Source organism: Mastigoproctus giganteus, chromosome 6 (genome assembly GCF_048544385.1).
Source record: "Mastigoproctus giganteus isolate SK-2022 chromosome 6, ASM4854438v1, whole genome shotgun sequence".
NCBI classification, from domain to species: Eukaryota; Metazoa; Arthropoda; class Arachnida; order Uropygi; family Thelyphonidae; genus Mastigoproctus; species Mastigoproctus giganteus.
Window position 1 is genome coordinate 43,571,369 of NC_143580.1, and position 19,598 is coordinate 43,590,966.

Genomic DNA, 19,598 nt, shown 5'->3' on the forward strand with positions numbered 1-19,598 from the left:
GCAGTTCTTCTCTAGTGGCAGAATCATCGAAAAACATACAAACAAAAACGAGCAATTGAGCTGTTTCACTGACACCTGTAGATTCATCCAGTTGTAAAGAAAAGGACACACCATTACCAATATGAGCATGCAATTATTCGCTCACATTTCTACTCATTTTTTCGATGCTTCGCATCGCAGTATTCTGAGATAACTGCAGATCTTGAAGAGCACTTTTAAGCCAAGGAAGCATTGCAAATCAAACAACAACATTTTTCTTTTATCATTACAAAAAGTATTCTAGTTCCCACTCTTGATGAAAATGATATGTTTCACTCTTTTTCATAGTACTCATTTTAAATCAAATGGTATTAAATTAATGTATAACAACTGTTCAGTTATTAATATTAAGTAGGCTAAATAAGAATAACTATGCTATATTGAGACTATGCTATATGTTGAAGAGAGCATAGCATACGCTATGCTCTCCTCAACGGAACTGTGTGAATTTTCACTAGAGAGGCCTAGTGCTGCCAGCGACGAGTGGTCATGTGGTTCAACGGATCTGTAATAAGCGTATGCAGTGGGGCGCATAATAATAATAATAACATTTAGATTTTGACTAATCTATTTTTTTATATATTTAAAATTCGTCGCGATGTGATCGACCGAAATTAAAGCCGTAATCAACTTGTTGGTCACTCCTGGTGTACAAGATCACTATCAGAAACCAAAGAATGGAACAATATTAAGTTTTGTGTAAAGATGGAGATAAGTCCCACTGAAATAAGCACAAACATTTTAATAGTTTAAGCATTTTAAAGAGAGCAAAAAGGATGTAACAGATGATCCTCAAAATAGACGATCTGAAGCCACGAATTGGTGGACAAAGTGCTTTTGGGAAAGTTACTAACAAATGACCATTAATTAACACTGAGAATGCTAGAAAGTGAATTAAATATGAATAAGGAATCAATAGGATCCATAATTATCATAGCCTTGGAAAAAAGAAAAATTTGTGCAAAGTTTGTTCTCACATGGAGATCAATATGCAGATGTTTCTGGCTTGCAAATAAGTTGCAGTGCTCAACCATCCTTCTTACTCCCTGACTTGGCTCCAGCTGACTTTTTTCAGTTTTCCAAGTTGAGATTGAAAGGAAACCGATTTTATAGTGTTTATGACATGCAAAACTAAATACCATCACAGCAGATAAGTCTTTCCAAAGTTTGTACAAATGCTGTAACAAGTGTATTTGGTCTCTTGGGAACTATTTTGAGGGCAACTAAGAGAGACTATTTTGAGACAAGTAAGGAAATATTTTCCTTATCCATATTTTGCCTTATTGGAATTCAGTCTCATTTTTTTGCCATACTAGATATACATATAAAACTATCCTTTTTTAGTATGCAATAACTGTTTTTAATAATAAATAATTATAATTCTAATGTAATATATATTTTTGTATTTAATTAATTGGAGTGTTGAATGTATTGGATTGGTAGGTTTAAATATCCAGAAAAAGAAAGAGAACGGCAGTTATTTTGCACATGTCAACAGATTACCTTGGTGAGGGGCTAGTTACACAGATTCAGCTGTTCAAGGTGCTGAGGCTTCTACATTTACTAATGACCTTACACAGCTCATTCATTTTGATATCCTGAACACACCCAATGCTCTTGAGCTTTTCCGCACCAACAACCCTTTACAGCATACAGTTAATGTTAGTGCTGCTCTAGGTGAGTTAGATCACAATTGGGGATGGGCTCTTCTCCAATGGAGCACCTCTCTCTCATGGCTAGTCTCAACTTCATGTCATCTGGAATTACACATGTGCAAAATGAGATGATCTGCTGCATAATTTATATTCCTCTTTTTTTTTAGTTGGATTACTGTTTTAATTCTTCCAATCCCAATGTTTGCTCAGATCATGTCAGTGAAATTATTCTTGCAGGGATGAAATCCCTAAAATCTCATTCAAGATAAAAATGCAGCTTATCACAATTGGCTAATATCCAAATTTCCAGATTCACTTTCTGTCTACATTAAAGCTTACAAATTGATTAGTAACTGTAAAACAAGAAGGAAAAGTCTACCTATCTGATTGACATAGTGGTACCCAACACTGGCAACCTGCAGAAAACCCATGGGGAAAAAATCAGGAAGTAAACGAACCTAAGAAAGGAGATCAAAGAGATGTGGCATATGCAACAAGTAACGACCATCCCCGATTGTTGTGTCAACCACAGGTATGGTGCAGCGAACACCTACAAGGAACTCCAGAAAGTCGCAATCCTGAACACCTGTAGGATAGTCAGAGAGTTCCTCGAACAACAGTAACACCAGACATAACAACAACCACCCTGTGTACTTGGTAGCAATACCCGTCACTAGGTGGAACCCCCAATCAGGGAGAAATAATATAAGAGCAATAATAATATCTCTATTAGGGATTACCCTGACTTCTAATCTCTCTCGACACAAGCTCATCATAAATATTGCTTCCTGTGCATCAAAAAAATGGGTTTTCTTTTTCACTTTTGATGTTACTTTACTTCTAAACAACTACTCACTCTGTGTAAATCTCAAATACACCTTACCACAAAATACTGTTTCCACATATCAGGTAAAGTAAAGTGCAGCCATTATCAATCCACTGCAGGATGGAAGCCTCCTCAACAATTCATGCTGAGGGAAATGGACTTTAATCTGCCACGCTGGTCCAGTGCGGGTTGGCAGATCAACCGTATTCAGCAGTCAGGGGCTTGAACCCCGGTCTACTCAAAGAGCGTGTGCTACTGCACTCCCGCTCCTGCCCACTTGGCTACGGAGGCCTTTGGTAGTACTACCAAAACCTCTCTTAAGCTTCTAGACCAGTGGTTCTCAAACTTTTTAATGTGCAAGCACCCTAAATCCATTATGAAAAATGCCTGGCACCCACAGCACCAGGTGCAATGGGCACTGGCAGAATATTTTGTAAGGTGGTGCTGTTTCAAATACAGTGTACGTGACGGATGACTCGGCTGTTCTGTATATGTAGGTGTATGTACATAAACACTACGATGTGGTCAGCAATTATTTCATGACGACTTATAATTTACACAGTTGCATGAAATTCAACGACCTTTTGTAGAGATGGCCACGATGTAAGCTGATGCTAAATTTGACGTTGCGGTACCTTAGGGTGCCTGGCACCCACTTTGAGAACCACTGTTCAAGACAAAGCTGCTCGCCAAACGTTTTTGGTTGCGCACCTTATTTTACTTAAAAGGACTAGTAAGCACCCCAAAATAAAATATTAAATATATAAGTTGAATTTTTTTTTTTTTTTATAAATCATTTACATGGAAGGCATTATATCTAAAATCACATATAATTTTAAAATATAACAAATAAAAAAATACAAAACAAAATTAAATTGAAGTTCAAGCACAAAATGATATGAAATCATTATTGTAACAAGTGTAGTAAATGTAATGTAATACTATTTGTTTTATATATAAATAATTTACATGGTATCCATTATATCTAGAATCACATATATAAAATCACATATAATTTTAAAAGATGATCTAATTCGATGCAAAAATACAAAACAAACGAAATCGAAATTAAAGTACAAAGTGGTATAAATCAAATCAACAGCATTTTTTAGTAGGAATGATGTGCTTGAATATTTTTCACTATTGCTGTGTATCTTGGTTTCATATTTTGGGACAAAGCTACCCGAAGATCTGGTTCCAAGTTAAGTTTTTTCTAAACGTGGTTTTAATAACAGTCATTGCAGAGAAAGTCACCTCACATAGGTACGTTGATACAATGGAAGGCTTGCATCGCTTGCTCTGCTTACCAAATCACCCCATGGATCATCTCACACACCCCACTGTTCTAGACTAATTGTTTCTTTAATTAATGAAATGATGCCACTATAATAACTTCAGTTAATTTACTGTGTATAGACATGATGCATTTGCACTAACTTATGTCTGCTTCTAGACTATTAAAAACAAGTTACTTAATGTATGTAGTGCATTACATTTCAGGTGTCTATTCATGATTTATAACAAAAAAAAAAAAAAAAAATCTTTTACATGCAAACTGAAAAAATTTAATTTCTGCACATCTGCCACTGTCCATTCCTTCAACCAGCACATAGCAACAAACATAATATTCAATGCTTCACTGCAATAATGGATAGCCTACGAGATAGGTATGAAAAAAAAAAAAATAATAATAATAATAATAATTGAGATATTTCTACTGGTCCTATTTGAATTAAATTTGTGATGACTACGAATATTTCTGAAAAGCCCAAATATAAAATTTTGAAATTCCATCCAGTGGATCCATCAAGTTATTATATAGGGGAAAAAAAAAAGAAAGAAAGAAAAGAAAAAAAATAATAATAATAATTACTAATTTCTACTGATCCATTTTTACTGAAATTTGGAATGATTTGACAAATCATTTTGAAAGGGCAAAATATAAAATTTTGTAAAAATCTGTCCACTGGGAGTTGAGTTTGAGTTGTTACATGTGGCTGAACAGCCACGATAAAGATAATAGGTGCATTATGCTTATATACTAAAGGAAAAAAAAAAGCTTTATATTCCTGAAAAAGGGCAGTCAGGTTAATTAATGATTTCTCTCTTACAAAGTCTCTCCACTCTGTCTTTCATCAACATTGTTTCCACTACATGCCTCTTCTGTTTCAACCTTTTTTTAATAATGGCACCCTAAGTAATTATTTTATTTTGCAGCACCCCTACTCAATTTTCTGCCTGTTAGATCCAATTCTCTCTGTATATATATGTGTGTGTGTGTATTAAAAATATATATATGTTATATGATATTTATTACAATAATATAATTATAAAAATTACATTTCATAATACAAATTATATATATACAGTATATAATTTTATTCTTTATATACAGGTACTAAGTAAACATCAATTATAGATCACCACAAAATTAAAAAGATACTGTACACCTTTTTATAATGAAATAAACATATAAATTAAAAAATAATAATAATGCTAAGTAACTTAAACCCAAATTACATGGCACCCTGGTTGAAAACCACTGCATATATACTAAAAAAAAAAAAGCTTTACATGCCTGAAAAAGGGCAGTCAGGTTAATTAATGACTTGTCTCAAAGTCTCTCCACTCTGTCTCTCATCAACATTGTTTCCACTGCATGCCTCTTCTGTAGATACTTTCACTTTTTTTTTTTTTTTTTATGAGAACCCCAAACACGAAAGGTATCAAAACCTATGGTACTTAGTACCGTGCATGGGTTGAAGGAGAAGTATGGGGAGAGGGTGATGCCGGAAACTTTGCTCTAGAGACTAAACATGGGTTTCACCACTTCAAGCCTCCAATAAGCAAAGTGGTGGTATTTCACCGGTTGATGAAAGTCATCTACCACCAACTGGGCACTGTTCTTCCAAATTGGCATATACAATTGCCCCACTCTCTGCAAACCAGTCTGAACACATGCCACAACCAGTCAGCATCCATTCACTATCTAATTCCAAACTCACAAAGTCAACTTTTCCTCATTTATTCCTTCTACTTCTGTTTCCTGGAACAACCTTCCTTCACATGTATTTCCTGAGTTCACAATCCACAGATATTCAAATCTAATGTCAATAAATATCTTCTGTCTTCTCAGCCTACAACTAATGCACATTACTAAATACTATAGGGTCTAATACCATTCATATTTGGGGTAGGGGAACAAAGAGGGGTTCGTAAAAAAAATCCTGGTTAAAGAGATTCCGTTGCTCTGCAATTTGATGGCTTATGTTTTATGTGAGGCAAATTTTTTGATAACACCTTGACCACACAGTGTGTAGGCTTGTATTTTCAAAGGAACACACTGTGGGGAGAATCTACTGATGAGCTTGAGCCTAATCTTGGTTGGAGATCGGGTGTTGCCCAAGGCGCATGTATACTTGCGTGTACACCAATGCTAGGAGTTTAGTAAATAAATTTGATGAATTTGAGGTATTGCTCAAAACATCAAAGGCAGATATTATTGGGATTTCAGAGACATGGTGTCACACAGATATAAGGAATGCAGAACTGGAATTTGGGGAGTACAACATCTACAAAAAGGATAGACAGGATAGAAGGGAGGAAGGGTTATGCTATTAGTTAAGAAATACATAAAATCCAAGGAAGTGAAGCCAGTCGACATTGCTGGACAGTGCAGTGTCGAGTCAGTTTGGTGTGACATAAGCATTGGAAGATCAAAATTGAGAGTAGGAGTATGCTATAGGCCTAATGACTCTGATGATTTTAATAAGAAACTGTACAGGGAATAAGAGTAGGCCAGTAAATCAGAGAGACTTATAATGGGGGATTTTAATTTCCCAGATACTGACTGGAATTTGGGGGCTGGTCACTCACACACTAGCAAGGCTTTTGTGGATTTATTGGATGATTGTTTTCTACATCAGCATGTTCGAGAGGCAACTAGAGGGAGTAATACTCTTGATTTGATTATCAGTAGTGATTCTTCATGCATTAAGAATCTGCAGATAAATGAACCACTAGGTGGCAGTGATCACAGTGTGCTGAAGTGGGATTTACTCAAAGAGGTAACTACCATTAGGGGTAAAGGGAAAGGTTATTGCTTTCGTAAAGGCAACTACGATGGACTGAGACAGTATTTAAATTCTATAGAATGGGACCAACTGATGATGTTACCAACAGCAAATTCAAAATGGGAAGCATTCAAAGAACTTATCTTGGAAGCAATTAGGCTTTACATACCAACTAAGAAATATTGTTCAAGGTTCAGGCCTAAATGGATGTCAGATGTACTAATGAGACATATGGCAGAGAAGAAAAATGCATGGGATACATACAAATTAACACATGACACAGAAGCCTATGATAGATATAAGTTGATCTGTAACCATGTTACAAAGGAGTTTAGGCAGGCGAAGGCAGATTACGAGAAATCTTTGGCAAGGGATGCAAAGAAAAACAGCAAAGAGTTCTTTACTTATGTAAACTCTAGAAGGAAAGGGATGAATCAGATTGGTCCACTTGATATCGATGGGTCAACTGTTGATGATCCTGCTCAGGTAGCTAACAAACTAAATGAATATTTTGCATCGACATTCACACATGAGGAGTTTTTCAGCGAGGGGAATGCCAGAAGTGTATTGAACTCTGGCAGTAAGCTAGAGAATCTTGTAATAACTGAGAGTAAAGTGGAGGAGAAATTGTTGAAGATAAACACAAGAAAGGCACCTGGAATGGATGGGATCTATCCAGTTATATTAAAGGAGGCAGCAAAGGAAGTAAGCAAACCCTTAGCCATAATTATGAGAGCTTCCTTGGACTCAGGGGAGGTATCCATGGACTGGAGATGTGCAAATGTGACCCCAATTCACAAAGGAGGATCAAAGGCTGACACAAGTAATTGTAGACCTGTGAGTTTAACTTCTGTTGCCGGAAAATTAATGGAGGCACTGGTTAAAGAAGCACTGCAGGATCATCTAGACAAGATTTCAGTTATAGCTTGGACACAGCATGCTTTTGTTAAGGGGAAGTCTTGCCTGACCAATTTGATTGAATACTATGATGCAGTCACAAAAGAACTGGATGCAGGGAATAACTTTGATATTATATACTTGGATCTTAGAAAGGCTTTTGATACTGTTGCACATGGAAGACTGACAAATTGGAGCAGTGTGGCATTGTAGGCAAAATGCTGCTATGGATAAAGGGGTGGTTGAGGGGGAGAGGCCAGAGAGTGGTAATCAATGGACACTGCTCATCGTGAACTAATGTTATTAGTGGAGTCCCTTAGGGTTCAGTATTGGGTCCATTATTGTTTTCTGTATTTATAAATGATATTGATGATGGTATATCAAGCTTAATGTCCAAGTCTACAGACGATACGAAGGTTGGCAGGGTTGTCAAGGACACTGACACTATGACACTATGCTGCTGCAACAGGATCTGGAAAGGTTAAGCAGATGGGCTGAGATGTGGCAAATGAAGTTTAACACTGACAAATGTAAAATACTACATATGGGAAACAGCAACCCCAGTGCATCGTATCAACTCTGTGGTACTACACTGACAGTGGTAGAGAATGAAAGGCATCTGGGGGTGGTTGTGCAGGCAGATATGAAGTTCTCCGAGCAGTGCAGATGGGCTGAAAGAGTAGCTCATGGTGTATTGTCAATGATATATAGGAATTTTTCTAGCAGGGATAAGGAGGTGATTATTCCCTTGTATAAGGCAATGGTCAGGCCACACCTAGAGTACTGTATACAGGCCTGGAGGCCTCATTTCAAGAAGGATTGTTATTTGTTATTTAGTTTTTAGGAGCATTAGCAACTAAGGCCATATTGCTCCGGGATATGCGGTGGTCATTCCCTGACCTTTCCGCATCCTCCGTATTTGGTGGTGACAGGCTTGAACCCCGGTCTAATCAAGAAGCATGTGCTACGCACTGCTGCTCCTTCCCACCTGGCTACGGAGGTGCCTTTTCAAGAAGGATGTAGAGCTGCTGGAACGAGTACAGAGAAGGGCAACAAGATTAGTGAATGGAACAAAGGGGTGCTCTTACAAAGAAAGGCTTAAGTTTTGCAAATTAGTGTCTGAAGACTAGACACCAGCGAGGTGATCTGATAGAGGTGTATAAAGCCTTGAATGGTTTGGGCATGCTCAATGCTGATGGGATTCTTCCTCTTGCTCAGAATAATCACCTGAGAGGGCATAAATTCAAATTGAGGAAAGACAGATGTAGGATAGACGTGCGGAAATTTGCCTTTAGCCAGCGGGTGGGTGGTTGGTTGGTGGAACAGACTTCCATCCCTTGTCGTGGAAGTTGATAGCCTAAATAAGTTTAAGGCTCAGCTGGACAGGTATTTCGAACGAACAGAGGGGTGAAGTGAAAGTGGTTATTTTTTATTTTTTGGCTGATGCTGCATAAGCTTGCTTTCTTGCATCAAATGCCTCTACTAATGCTAAGTCATGCAGGTATATGTTAGATGCAGAGATTGTTGATGTTTCGAGAGGAACTTACACCTGTTAGACATTGAGGTTATGGTGAGCTGTTCTGTTGCAAGTGCTATGGCTAGTTTGTCAGTTCTTTAGTCATCTGGATTGACCTGATATGTGTGACAGTTGGTGTTTATAGAATGCCATTTTAGGAGTAAATATTATAATGAAAAGATGTGCTTTTTTTCATACTGTGGTAGCTGATGCTCATTTCTGTGGCATAAAGGAGAGATGAACAGGCTAATGGTTGGATATATTTTATTGTGGTATGGGAATTCCTATTTCTATCTGAAATGGGTATGAATGGCACTGAGAGAGTACCATTCATACCGCTTTCAATCTCTCATTCTTGTGGTATTGGAATTCCTATTTCTATTTTAACAAAGGACCTGCTATAGCAGGTCCAGTTCTCTGTTCCATCAAAGACAGTTCACTCTGTGGACAAGGGAAAGGATGTGATCATTGAACAAGTCTTGAAACAAATATTACTCCTTGAACCTTGTGGAATTTTTATAATTGGGAAAAGGGTGTTCTGAAATGGACAGATTGTAGTTGGTGATGGTCAAAGGGAAAAGATTGGCATTTCTGACTTTAGTACATAAGTCTCTGACGAGAAACTTGTTAGTTGATTTCTCAGCTAATTTTCATTTCTAAAAATCTGAGATGAGATTAAAAAAAAAAAAAAAAAAAAAAACGGCTTTTACTTCTAAATTTGTTTTTCTGAGGTGAGTATAATGAAAATTTGATAATCTAAATTTAAATCCCACACTACCATGGATGAAAATTTAAGGACTAGTTCTAATGCTTCGAACGAACAACAGCATTTTAACTGTCCTGCATGTGTGGGGAGTCATGCAGAGCAGAGGAGGCAATATAGCACTCAGTGATGGTTGCATCCAAGCTAGTACAATTTGGTATTATTCAGTTTTTTACAACAGAGGAAGCTTCTGTCGACCGGGCTAGCCGGGTGGGTAAAGTGCCTACCTAGCAACCCAAAGGTCACAGGTTTGAATCCCGCCTCGGGCTTGGATCAAAGTACTGCAAAAACCTTGGGAGGTGCATTATGGCCACAGAAGCCGATGCACCAATAACTACTACCAAAAAAAAAGGAAGCTTCTACAGTAGAAATTCATAAGCATATAAAAAAAAGTGACCATCAACAACTTTATGTCACACCCTAGTGTATGAATGGAAAAATCATTACCATTTAAGGAAGAAAAACTCTGGAGAATAACCCTCACTCAGTTCAAGCACATACAGAGTGGTAACATAACATAAGATAATGTCTTGAGATATAACATCAAGAAGATGGATCAGTATACACAACAGATGACAACGTGGCTGAGGAGCTGGATATCTAATTAAAAAATAATAAATGACATTAGATAAAAAATGAAAACCATGCCACAGGAATTCTAGAATTCAGGCTCGTGTAATTTTAATACATATTTTAATTTTTAAAGTTTTTTTCAAATTTTATTTGTGATAGTGAAGATACTGTAACACACCTACAAGAGTTAATATGGGGCAGCAAGAAACCATCCTCTGATTAATAATTGCAAATGTAGATTCCATCAGTGTCGACCCACCGGTGACGTACTGGCTTATGTTACCCATCTTTAGACAAATTCAATTGAAAATTTTGGTGAAACTCAAGCAGTTGCTCTTGGCATTTCTAAGGCATTCAATCATGTTTAGCATAAAGGCCTTCTAAACAAGATTCCATCTTATGGATTGCTGACTATTTTTTTTGCTATTCGTATCCAGTTTTCTCTATAACCACTTGCTACAGGTGATGGTAGATGGCTCTCTGTCTTCTAAGTTTTCCACTAATGCTGGTGTTTCCCAAGGTTCAGTTCTTTCTCCTACTCTTTTCCTCTTATATATTAATGAACTTCTTCCACAACTGAAAACTCTATCTATAGTTTTTCTGATGACTACACTTTGCATTCCACCTTCCAGTTTGAGAAACCTTGCACTGCTCAAACAGCTTCAACTTCTTGAATATTCATCACCAATTCCTTAATACTGATCTCCGTGTATTCTCCAATGGGGCAAAAATAACAGTTAATTTAGGTCATCCTAAAACTTATGTCTTATAACTCACAAAAAGGAGTCTACTGCTCCTATGCTTAATTTCAATGATACTCAAGATCTCTAGACACGATCACATATTTCTATTAAGGATTACTCCAACTTCTAATCTCTCTAATAAGCACATCAAAAATATTGCTTCCTCTTCATCTAAAAACTGGGTTTTCTTTTTCACTTTCAGCATTACTTTTCTTCTAAACAACTACTCACTCTGTACAAATCAAATCTATGGAATCTTGTTCTGAGAGAGGTTTTGGGGTGGTGCACCCAAAACCTCTCTCAGGCTTCTAGACTTCATTAAAAAGAAGCAAGTCAGGTTAATTAATGATCCATCTCTTAAAGTCTCTCCATTCTCTGTTTCATAGATGTTCTCTCTGCTGCATGCCTTTCCTACAGATACTTTCATAGGTACTGTTCTTTTGAATTGGCACCTATAATTCCCCTTCTATCTTCCAAACCAATCTAAACATGTGCCATAACCAGCCAGGTCCCATTTACTGTCCAACTTCAAACTCACAAAACCAACTTTTCTTCTTCCTCATTTATCTTTTCAACTTGTTTTCTGGAACAAACCTTCCTTCGCATGTATTTCCCAAAAATTACAACCTACAATAAATCAAGACTGATGTCAACAAGTATCTTCTGTCTTCTCAACCTTCAATCCATGCACAGTAAATACACTACAGGTTCTAATACTTTTCATGTTTGGGGGTTCACAAAAAAAAAAATAAATAAAATTTCATGGGCACTGCCCTCTTCCAAACCAGTGTAAACACCTGCCTCAGCTAGCTAACATCCATTCACCTTCTAATTCCAAACTAATAGAACTAACTTTTCCTCTCCGCCATTTATCCTTGCTACTTCTGTTCTCTAGAACCTATGGAAATTGAAGTGCTATGACAACTATCTTTTCAGCCTTCAACTATACTAACTAATCACACTAAAGTACTAGAGTTCACATTAAGGTTCTTATACCTTTGGGATTATTATTAAAAATATACATATTTACACTTTTTTTGTGCTTAAGTTTTCTAATGTTGATAGTATCTACCTCAATTACTGAAGTGTCTGATACTGTCTAACCAGGGGGAGATCTCCACTTCTCCTAAACTAGGTTTGCAAGGAAATGATTGTGATATAGATGCAATGTCCACTCTTCACTTTCTCGTAACGTAACTGTTAGTGAGAAGCCATCTGTATAGCTACTGACTACTGAACAAACAAGGGTTGGTTGCCCATACAGGCCTAAGATTGAGGCACATTAAATAACTGATATGCTAAAACAATATCAGTACAAGTATGAAATTGAAAAAGGGATGGCTGCAGGATAGATAGCACAACCATAATCTCCTATCAGGGAGCTGCACACAACCAATAATGCAACACCCTGGAATACGCTTGAAAATGAAAATTTGCTTTTTATAAACTGATTGTTGGAACAAACTTCCATTTCATTTTATGATATGGGTAGTTTGAATAAATTTAAGGAAGAACTTGGCAAATTATTATAAGGGTGGATGACGTGGTTTTTTTTTTTTTTTTTCTTACATCATATGCCACTAGTAACACGAAACAATTAAAGACTATGCATTGCTTATATTATGGTCATTAAGTAGCTAATTAACCAATTAGCAAATTGGAGTTAGCATGCAGCAATAAATTTGTGAAAGTCTTATAAAAACAATAAAAATTATGAACATTTTAAAAATACAATCAATGTGATACAAGAAAAAAAAAACAGCAAGAAAAATGTTTGAGTTGTATTTATGCAGCACTGATTTGGAGGCAATATTTTATTTGAGGCAATAAAAAGAACACTGGGAACAGTCTTAGTAATGTGTTTGGATACCAAAGAAAATGGTTTCAGGTGGCAACTGTAATAACACATCTATAGTTTTATCAATTTGCTGATCTTATGAACTCCTTATAAATGATCAAGTAATAAAGAAATAAATTAAGAACTTATAACATACATACATCTGTGCTATTATTTTCTCAACAATAATTATTAACACAGTAAAAAAAGGAATTAAAAAAAAACAAAACAAGTTTATATTGTACACATGATATGGACTAAAACTGTGGTGATGACAAATAAGTGAAGCTTCTCACACTTCCTGGCAATACACGTAAATGTGCTTAGTCCTGAATGTAAGTGGCAAGTGTCACAGCACTTTTTACATTTCACTTTCTTTAGTGTAATGCAACCTAACCTAACTATTGATTATCCAAAATGTTATTTCAATTGTTTATAATTTAAATAGTAACAAAGTAATATAACTTTATTAATTGACAACTAGGTCAAGTTACATTACATTAGGAAAGCAAAATGTAAAGGAGTAAAGAGAAAAGTAAGGTCTCCAATGTCATAACTTGATAACTATATATGGTACAGAAAATGTAACTGCATATTTATAGAATACTATGTAACAAAAAGATGAAATATATGATTAGCCTTCCATTCAGACAGATGCATGGTGTATTAGAAATGGCTACTTCACACAAACTTACACAAAGTGTAAGAAGTCATTTTTTTGGGGCAGAAGGCATGAAACTCACAAAAAATTACGACTATGTATGGTGAAGTAGCACTGTCTACAAAAAATGTTCATAAGTTGTGGCAATTAGTTAAGAGCCAACTATTAGCCAAACACACACTAACTCTACATGCATTGAGAAATGCCATAAAAGAAAAACAATATCATATTCTTGATGTGGAATCATCATCTTGCAAGACAACATAAAACACACTGAACAAATAATAACAGATTGGCTAAAACAAACTGGATAGGACACTTCACAGTATTGGCTAGATTTAGCACCTCTGATTTCCATGTTTCCTCATCTTAACACATTCGCTACCTTTTATATTTGTGAGGGACCTTTATGCTGGAACAAACTTCTATCGGTCATTGTGGTAGTTGATAGTTTAAATAAATCCAAGGAAGAACTGGACAAAACTTTTGGAGTGAGTGGATGGGTGAAATGGGAAGGTTTTTTTTTTTGGTTGATGTATAAGTCTGCTTTCTTGCATCATACGCCTCTACTAATGATAATGTGTGCCTTGGGACACTTCTGTGAGAAGCTAAAACAATTAGGCACTGCAAATTATGCATAATTAGTAATTAGGCACTGTAAATGGATTTCATCTGTGAAGAATCATCAACTCTAAGAAATGCCAGCATCTGTTGTTTTTAGCATTCTAATATCAACAGATGCATGTGAATGAAATTCAGAATCGGCATCAGTTGAATAGAATTCAACTGATGAATTCAACTATTTCGGTATCAGATGACATTATAAAGAGTTGATTCAGTGTTATCTAGGCTGATGTCCCAGGCTGTGGATCCATTATAACAACTCTTTAGGGTAAAATTTTATAGGAAAACACTTTTTTTACCCAAAATTTTATCAGTAAAACGCACACAAAGGATGAAGTTTTGTTTTTCACAAACTAAAAAATTAAAATTAAGCAGGCATAATTTTCAAAAAAAAATTAATTAACTTTTTTTCTTGCTGAAAATACTAAACTAGATAAAACAACTTCAACATAAGCAAAGAAAAAAATATTAAACTAGATAAAATAACTTCAACATAAGCAAAGAGCATGTAAAACTATGAACCACGTATGCTGCTTTTATAGCACTCTTCAGAGAGTGTGATTGATATAGACATTGTATAAGACATTCTGATTTACTAGCCCACTATTTCTCTGTATTTTGTTATACTCATCACAGTCATTAGGCCTATATTACACTCCTACTCTCATTTTCCAAGTGCTTGTGTCACCAAACTGACTCAAAATTACACTAGCCACCCACGTCGAAAACGAAAACACAATTAAATTACAATTTTTTGTTACTCAAACAATATGAATATGAGTTAAGGAGAAATTAGCACAGAAATATTCTGGAATAACATGGCAATGTGAATTTATCAAATATTATTTTCTATTTTGTGCAATGTGAGCCTTAGTAAACAAACATTCAGAATTTGTGTTCTCCTCCCAGTGACATTAAGATAATTATTTAGTTTTTTTTGGGGGGGGAGGGAAGCAGAAGATTAACAATATATTGAGAAAGACAATGGTGTATAAAAATATAGACACATTAAAGAGTTCAGTCTATCTTACAGAATTTTTAAGGATTAATGAATCTTAAAAGAAGGCCAAGAGCACAGATTCAATTTGAGATTGAATTAGCAGGTTAGAATCTAGTCTGTGCTTTCCCCTTTGAAAAACTATCCTATCAGTGATCCAATTTTAATATATTTTTTATATTGGGCTAATTTTATGTTACAGATTATAAATAAAAGGTAAATGCAACTCAAAGGTGAAACTTATTCAAACATTCTTTAGGTCTGAAATTATGTTAATATAAAATAAATTTCATTAATTCGCTGCGATTCCAAAAATTATTATTCGTCTTGTACGCTCAACTATGCAGTCATGTGTGAATGCGACCTACTTCGAGGATTAATTCTCCAAGTCTTAAAGCTTTCGGTTACGCAAATATGATATCTAGTGCCTATTACTGCTACTCCAGCCAACTAGTTGTTTTCCTGGAAGAAATTAATAAACTAGCGTGGGCATATCCGCAGATGGCAAATCAACTTCGTTGATCCTGCCCATCTTCGTTGATTTACTGAGGATGGTGCCTGAAGGTACAATGGTGGTACAATATTTGTGATAGAATAACTGTTTGCTGTTCTTAGTGAAAAAAATTCACAAGCTAAATTGAATTTCTAGTTGTCATGCCCATCCCAAATTCACAGATGTGTGCAATTCACATCATTGGGAATTTTAATTGATGGATGTTTCAATTTATGGGTATGCCCCACCCACTGTGCTATTTATTCAATCCAACGTGTACTGTTTATCGCATCACCAAAAAAGAAAAAGAAAGGGGGGGGGGGGGATAGCGAAGAAAACTCTCCCAGCTTCTCCATGCACAAGTTATCAATGCATTAATATTTAAAAAAAAAACGAGACGCATTGACTTAATTAACGTATCCGGCTTATACTGAAATGAGGGAGGAAAAAAAAAAAAAAGATCGACAAAAACATCAGCACCTCAATATTATTTATCTATGACTAGGATGCAGTTACTACGGCTACAGTTGCTGATGCTATCGACTCTCCACAGACAAGATAAGCACTGAAATTCAACTTACACCAACTAGCTCCGGTTCGGCCGAAGAACTCCCTGGTATCAGGATTCCACACAAGAGTCTTGAAACCTTGCCACTTTGATCCCTGTTCAACTGGTTTATAAAAATTTACTTCCTTCTCATCCATCTTCAAGAAACTGAAAAATCGATTATTATTATTATCACGGTTAAATAAAAAAGAAACCAACAACAGTAACGCGAAAGCAACACAGAGAAGAAACGGACAAGATACCAAAACTGCTAACCAAGTGAACGACTGCTCAGATGAACACTTCGGTTATGATAATGAATTCAGCCTTATCCGCTAGGTGGCGCTTTGACCGTTCTCGATATATTACGACATTACGTAAAGGAAAGTACACGTACAGCTTAGAAACATCGGAAATATCGTAAAAAATGACAATTAGGTTCAAAATCAAACATTTTTGTTTATTAAAGTTTTAAATGGTTAAACAATTAAACTTCACTCTCTTAAATAGAACTGAATTTTAAAGATATGAGGTGAAACGAGCTATGATCCATTCTCGTCCAATCTGAGGCAAAATCAAGATACGATTACGTCCGCCTCTGCCAAAATCACCGTGGAATGCTTCCGGCACCTTGTGGAGTTCATCCGGAGACCTAATGCTGTTATGAGGCTAAAAGAGGTGTCACTCCCTCTTAGGTCTGTGAAACTACTAAAATAGCTATTCAGTGTGTAACGTTGCTTATTAAAAACTTAATAGCTTAAGGAACTAACAGTTCGAGAACGAATATATCTAGCATGTAACAGTTATTGTATTTGACGATTAATAACTGAAGATGGGTTGGAGTTGGGGGAACCCCCGGAGCCGCATTATTATTATTATTAGTAGTAGTAGTATTAGTATTAGCTACATGGTGCAAGGAAGCCTGAGGCTTATGCTGCACCAGCCAAAAAAAAAATTCCCGAGTTACCCTGAGAGAGAGAGAGAGAGAGAGAGAGAGAGAGAGAGAGAGAGAGAGAGAGAGAGAGAGAGAGAGAGAGAAGGCAATCACCAAGAAAGATAAAAATGATGATATCCAGCTCAGGACCCTGGGTGTGCCAAGCCACTGCACAGTACAGAAAATGGGATGCACATCATAAGGAACACCCAGTTGATTTTCATGGTACGCAGAGACATACTGTACTGCCACTTTATTAGGTACATCCCTGCTGTGCACACAAATTGTTTGTCCCACAACGTTGCAAGTCACATGACAACAGTTGTGGATATAAATTCAGCAGAACAACCTTTCTAGTATCAGTTAAGCGTACAAACCGTAGCAAGAATGTGGAAAGGGAGTGATCTAACGGACTTCGAACGTGGCATGGTAGTATGTGCAAGACGTGCTGGAGACAAAACATCTCTGAAACGGCAGTTCTCCTGAACTTTTCACGCACCACAGTTTCAAGAGTGTATCGAGAATGGTGCAACGAACAGAAAACATCCTCTCAACGGCACTCCTGTGCCGTTGAGAGAAGAAAATAGCTCGTTGATGACAGAGGTCAGAGGAAAATGGCTAGAATTGTGCAAGCAAACAGACGGGCCACACTGTCATAGATCATGTCAGAATACAACCTTGGTGAGCAGAACAAAATATTGCAACGGACCACTAGTCGCACTTTGTCGCGAATGGGCTACAACAGCCAACGGCCACATCACGTACCTTTGTTAACAATGAAGAACAAGCGAACACGCCTCCTGTGGGCACAGCAACACCAGTACTGGACTATCGAGGATTGGAAAACAGTTGCTTTGTCTGACAAGTCGAAGTTCCTGGTGCATCATGTTGATGGAAGGCTCAGAATTTGGCGAAACCAACATGAATCCATAGACCAGTCATGCCTGACAACTACTGTGCAAGGTGGTGGGGGCAGTGTTATGGTGTGGGAATGTTTTCTTGGCACACGTTGGGTCCATTGATACCCATAGCTTCACGTCTGAATGCCACATCATACCTAAATATCATTGCTGACCAGGTGCATCCGTTCATGTTGACAGTTTATCCTCAGTCAGATGGTTACTTCCAGCAAGATAATGCGCCGGTGCATAAAGCCCGAATTACTATGGAATGGTTCCAGAAACAAGACAAAGACTTTTCTTTGCTGCAGTGGCCCTCTCAGTCCTTGGATCTCAATCCTATTAAATATCTTTGGGATGAGCTGGAAAGGGCTGTTCGCTGCAGGCCTACACCTCCGTCGAATCTCAAGGAACTGCGTGACACACTCATATCTGCATGGTACTCCATACCTGCACCAACGTTTTCAGCATCTTGTTCAATCCATGCCTAGACGAATTCAGGCTGTTTTGAAGGCTAAAGGAAGCTCAACACGCTACTAGGTAGGTGCACTTAATAAAGTGGCAGCACAGTGTATAATTTAGTGCAAATGCATCATGTCTATACATAGTAAATTAACGGAAGTTATTACTGTGGCATCGTTTCATTACATGTAATGTTGTGAATACCTCACAGTGAGTTGCTTAACTGGTTATACTTCGAATAAGAAAAGCTGCTCTAATAGAGAAGACATTTGTTACTTTTTCCCAGTGGATACCACCACCCAGATGGCCGTTTCTCGACTATTTAGCCCTTCATCGGATACCTACCCACCCACGATCGTAGGGCCAAATAGTCCTGTAACGACCGTCTGGGTGGTGCTATCCACTGAGCATAAGTAACAATAGTCTTGTCTATTGTGAAGCGTTACTTTTTTTTTTTTTTTTTTTTTTATATGAAACCCCAAACACGAAAGGTATCAAAACCTATAGTACTTAGTACCGTGCATGGGTTGAAGGAGAAGTATGGGGGGGGGGGGATGCCAGAAACTTTGCTCTAGAGACTAAACATGGGTTTCACCACTTCAAGCCTCCAATAAGCAAAGTGGTGGTATTTCACCGGTTGATGAAAGTCATCTACCACCTGCAATTATAACCAGATAGGCAACTCACTGTGAAGGTATTCACAATATGAGTTGTAATGAAACGATGCCACTATAATAACTTCGGTTAATTTATTGCGTATAGACATTATTCATTTACACTGACTTATATGTCTGTAAATTTTCGGCAGTCTGAGGCCCTGAATTTTGATTGGTACATAGAGACTAAATCAATTATACTGATAAAGAGAAATTTTAAAATAACGTACAAACATGATCCACCATCAGGAAAGAAAAAGTGGTACTTCGGAAGTGTATTGTACAAGAAGAATTACAGCAAAATGAGTGTTGATGCGACTACATTGCACGTATTCTCCTTAATCCAAATTTTCCATCATAGCCTGAGCAAATCAATTTATGCCGTCGTCACAACAGCTGTAGA

The 19,598-nt window shown here is 36.9% G+C and overlaps 1 protein-coding gene across 1 annotated transcript in view; it reads right to left on the reverse strand.

The window, feature by feature from the left end:
* nrv3 (sodium/potassium-transporting ATPase subunit nervana 3) overlaps nt 1-16,594 on the reverse strand; it is a 101,293-nt gene extending 84,699 nt beyond the window's left edge. Inside the window, exons 1-2 of the mRNA XM_090375926.1 lie at nt 16,521-16,594; nt 16,279-16,412 (exon numbers count right to left, since the gene is read on the reverse strand). Of these exons, the coding sequence (XP_090232052.1) occupies nt 16,279-16,402 (124 nt within the window). The 5' untranslated portion in view covers nt 16,403-16,412; nt 16,521-16,594. The remainder of the gene's footprint in view (nt 1-16,278; nt 16,413-16,520) is intronic.
* Between the last annotated feature and the right edge of the window lie 3,004 nt (nt 16,595-19,598).